This window comes from Buceros rhinoceros, unplaced genomic scaffold (assembly GCF_000710305.1).
Source record: "Buceros rhinoceros silvestris isolate BGI_N320 unplaced genomic scaffold, ASM71030v1 scaffold11630, whole genome shotgun sequence".
Taxonomy (NCBI): Eukaryota; Metazoa; Chordata; class Aves; order Bucerotiformes; family Bucerotidae; genus Buceros; species Buceros rhinoceros.
Genome location: NW_010388017.1, coordinates 67,689 through 70,789, shown reverse-complemented (window position 1 = coordinate 70,789; position 3,101 = coordinate 67,689). Strand labels below are relative to the sequence as shown.

General features: G+C 45.7%; 1 protein-coding gene across 1 annotated transcript in view; it reads left to right on the top strand.

Moving 5' to 3' along the window:
- The window catches only part of ERAP1 (endoplasmic reticulum aminopeptidase 1), a gene marked incomplete at its 5' end in the record, with an annotated part of 12,401 nt that overhangs the window by 3,444 nt on the left and 5,856 nt on the right, over positions 1-3,101 (top strand). Inside the window, 6 exons of the mRNA XM_010144479.1 lie at positions 155-286; positions 806-937; positions 1,093-1,173; positions 1,445-1,602; positions 2,061-2,140; positions 2,420-2,603. Coding sequence (XP_010142781.1) covers positions 155-286; positions 806-937; positions 1,093-1,173; positions 1,445-1,602; positions 2,061-2,140; positions 2,420-2,603 — 767 coding nt within the window. The remainder of the gene's footprint in view (positions 1-154; positions 287-805; positions 938-1,092; positions 1,174-1,444; positions 1,603-2,060; positions 2,141-2,419; positions 2,604-3,101) is intronic.

The following is a 3,101-nucleotide window of genomic DNA, read 5'->3' as shown; positions in this document are numbered from 1 at the left end:
TTGGGGGGGGGGGGTTATGTTCTATAATAAAGAGATGTTTTGGTTCTTTGTACGATTTAAGGATCATGTGGCATGGTCTGAGAAGTGAAAGAATAGGGAGTCACTGGCCACTGAGCAACATATATTAATAATATTTGGTTTTGCCTCCTCTTAGGAAGACTATTTCTTAGGCAAATGTTTTCATGCCATGGAAGTGGATGCATTGAATTCATCACATCCTATATCTACTCCCGTGGAGAACCCAACTCAAATTTTAGAGATGTTTGACAGTGTTTCTTACGACAAGGTAAAATACAGAACTGCTGTAGATCCCAGTTGTTCTGCTCATGCTGTGCAGCTGTATTTACTGGTTTCACCCTTCATGTAGGACGTCCCTGACATGTGGTGTTAGTGTTTCATGGACAGTTCCTTGTCCAGGACACCTACATGGAATCAAGTGGCCTTTTCCATTTCTACAGTGAGGAAGCCTTTACTACTTCTCTCTGTTCTGTATCGATTTTTTTCTGTATCAGTTTCTGTACCCCAGTTTTTGGTGTTCTTAACCCAAGGAGTGTTTTTTCTCTCAATGGAGCTGGCTTGTGCAATAAATAGAAAAGTAATAATGTAACTTAATCAGTGATATTTTTAAGAGTAATGATCAGGAAAAAAACAAAATACTATTTCAGTAGATATGTAACACTATTTTTTAATCAGAGACACACAGAGAAGTGAACTGATAGGTCGATCAGTACCATGCTGAAATTTTTCTGAAAGAAGCCTCTTGCCAGCTAAGGAGCAGTTTGGTAAACACCTTTTTTTTTTTTAGGGATCTTGTATATTAAATATGCTGAGGGACTACTTAACTGCTGACGTGTTCAAGGCTGGGCTTGTGCAGTACTTGCAGAAATACAGCTACCAGAATACAAGAAGCGAGGATCTGTGGAACAGCATGACATCTGCAAGTACTCCTTATCCTCTTATTTGTTTCAAATTTCTCTTACTTGTTTTCAAATTCCACTTCTTATGAAGGATGTAACTCTATTACTGAAGACCATCAGCAGTACTGATGATTGTGACATCAAAGATAACCAAAACTTTTTTTTTCCCTTTCAGACTTGCCCTACAGCAGGCACAGACAAAAATGAACTGCAAGGGGACGGTTTTTGCAGAAGCCAGCAGTCCCAGTCACAGGCAGTAAGCACCTCGGTTTTTACACTCACTGTTTAGGGGCTTGACGTGTATCTGTGCCCTCTCACGTGGCCATCCCGTGCCCTGACACTGGCACATGGACCTTCCCTTCTCTACCACTTGAACATGTAAATTTCTACACCTAGCCCAAACATACCATAGCTGACAAACAACACACCCCAGCCTGCACAAGGTTCTTACGCACCCATTTCTGTTTCATGGACATGGTGCTTCCTCCTCCTCTTACGTGTCTTCTTTTTTCCTCACTAAAATCCAGCACTGGACCAAGGGAGAGGCTCTTGATGTGAGGGCGGTGATGGACACTTGGACTCTGCAGAAAGGTTTTCCCCTGGTCACAGTCATGGTGAGGGGGAAGAATGTCCACCTGCAGCAGGAGCGCTACATGGTGGGAGCAGATTCTCCTTCATCCACAGGGTAAATCTCAGTATCAAACCAAAAAAGCTCCTGTGGCAAACAGGGAGGTACAACCAGAGCTTTTGCGGTGATTCCTCAGGCTCTGCGGTCCTGAGTCTTTTGCCTGGTAGCTTAGAGTCAGCTGCAGCCACAGGTGTTGTTGGGCCCTGCAACCCTGGCCGAGGAGCCTGCAGCTGCGGAGCTGTGATGGCTGGGCATCTGCGTGAGCCTGCGCTGCAGACGTGCTGGTGGAACCATGCTGGAAAGTTTGCAGTGTTGCAGCTTCGGTGTCAGTGATGCCACAGGGAAAGCAGATGAGAGCTGGCCAGATGCTTCCAGCTCTGCGCTGAGCTCAGAGGGGTGGGTGCAGCCCATTGCTGTTACTGGACGGACAGAAGGTGTTACTGTTAGACTCGGACAAGCTGGAGAAGCTCCTGCAAAGCTCTTTGATTAAGCAAAGCACCTCTGTTTTGCTATAGGTCCTTGTGGCACATTCCACTAACCTACATTACCAGCACATCTGACGCTGTTCAGAGGTTTCTGATGACAACTAAAGCAGGTAATTTCTTTGATCAATTATGCAGTTAATTTATTCAAAGTTTGTTCTCAAGCCTTTTAGTTTTGCAGGTTTATTTCGGAACGGGGAACTGGAGTTACCAGGACCCGAGAAGAAAGTTTTTGTCAGTTCAATAATATAGCTATAACAATCCCTTAATATATTCAGAAATGGTGTTACCATGTTCTTTAGATCAGTGAAATGAGAGGAACAGTATTATGGGGTATAGGATCGGGATGTGTTTGAATTCCTGCAAAAAAAGGAGTTGTGTTTTGTTTCCAGATGTCATTATCCTTCCGGAAGAAGTAGAGTGGATTAAATTCAACGTGGGCATGAATGGGTATTACATTGTGCACTATGAAGGTGATGGATGGGATCATCTGATTGACCTTCTGAGAGAGAACCACACAGCCATCAGCAGTAGCGACAGGGCAAATCTTGTTAACAACGTGTTCCAGCTTGTGAGGTGAGGCCTGTGTCCCAGTGTCAAAAAACAGGCTGTACTGATGAGCGGGTGCCACTCAGGAAGGAAGTGTTGGTAGCATGTGCTGTATTCGTTGATTCTGTTCAACAGGCTGAGAGCATGTTCCTTTACTGCTCACAGCTGTGTCAGCCTAGGATTTCTCTTGACTGCAGTGGGTTTATAGAACCATGGAATCACAGACTGGTTTGGGTGGGAAGAGACCTTCAAAGCTCATTCAGTCCAACTGCCTGCAGGGAGCAGGGACATCTGCAACTAGAGCAGGTTGCTCAGAGACCAAAGGTCCAACCTGACCTGCAATGGTGCCAGGCATGGGGCTTCTCCCAGCTCTCGGGGTAACCTGGGCCAGTGTCCCAACACCTTCACAGTAAACAATCTCTCCTTCCTCTCTGGTCTCACTCTCCCTCTGCCAGTTGAACCCATCAGCCCTTGTCCTGTCCCAACAGCCCCTGCTGAATAGCCCCTCCCCAGCTCTCGCACACG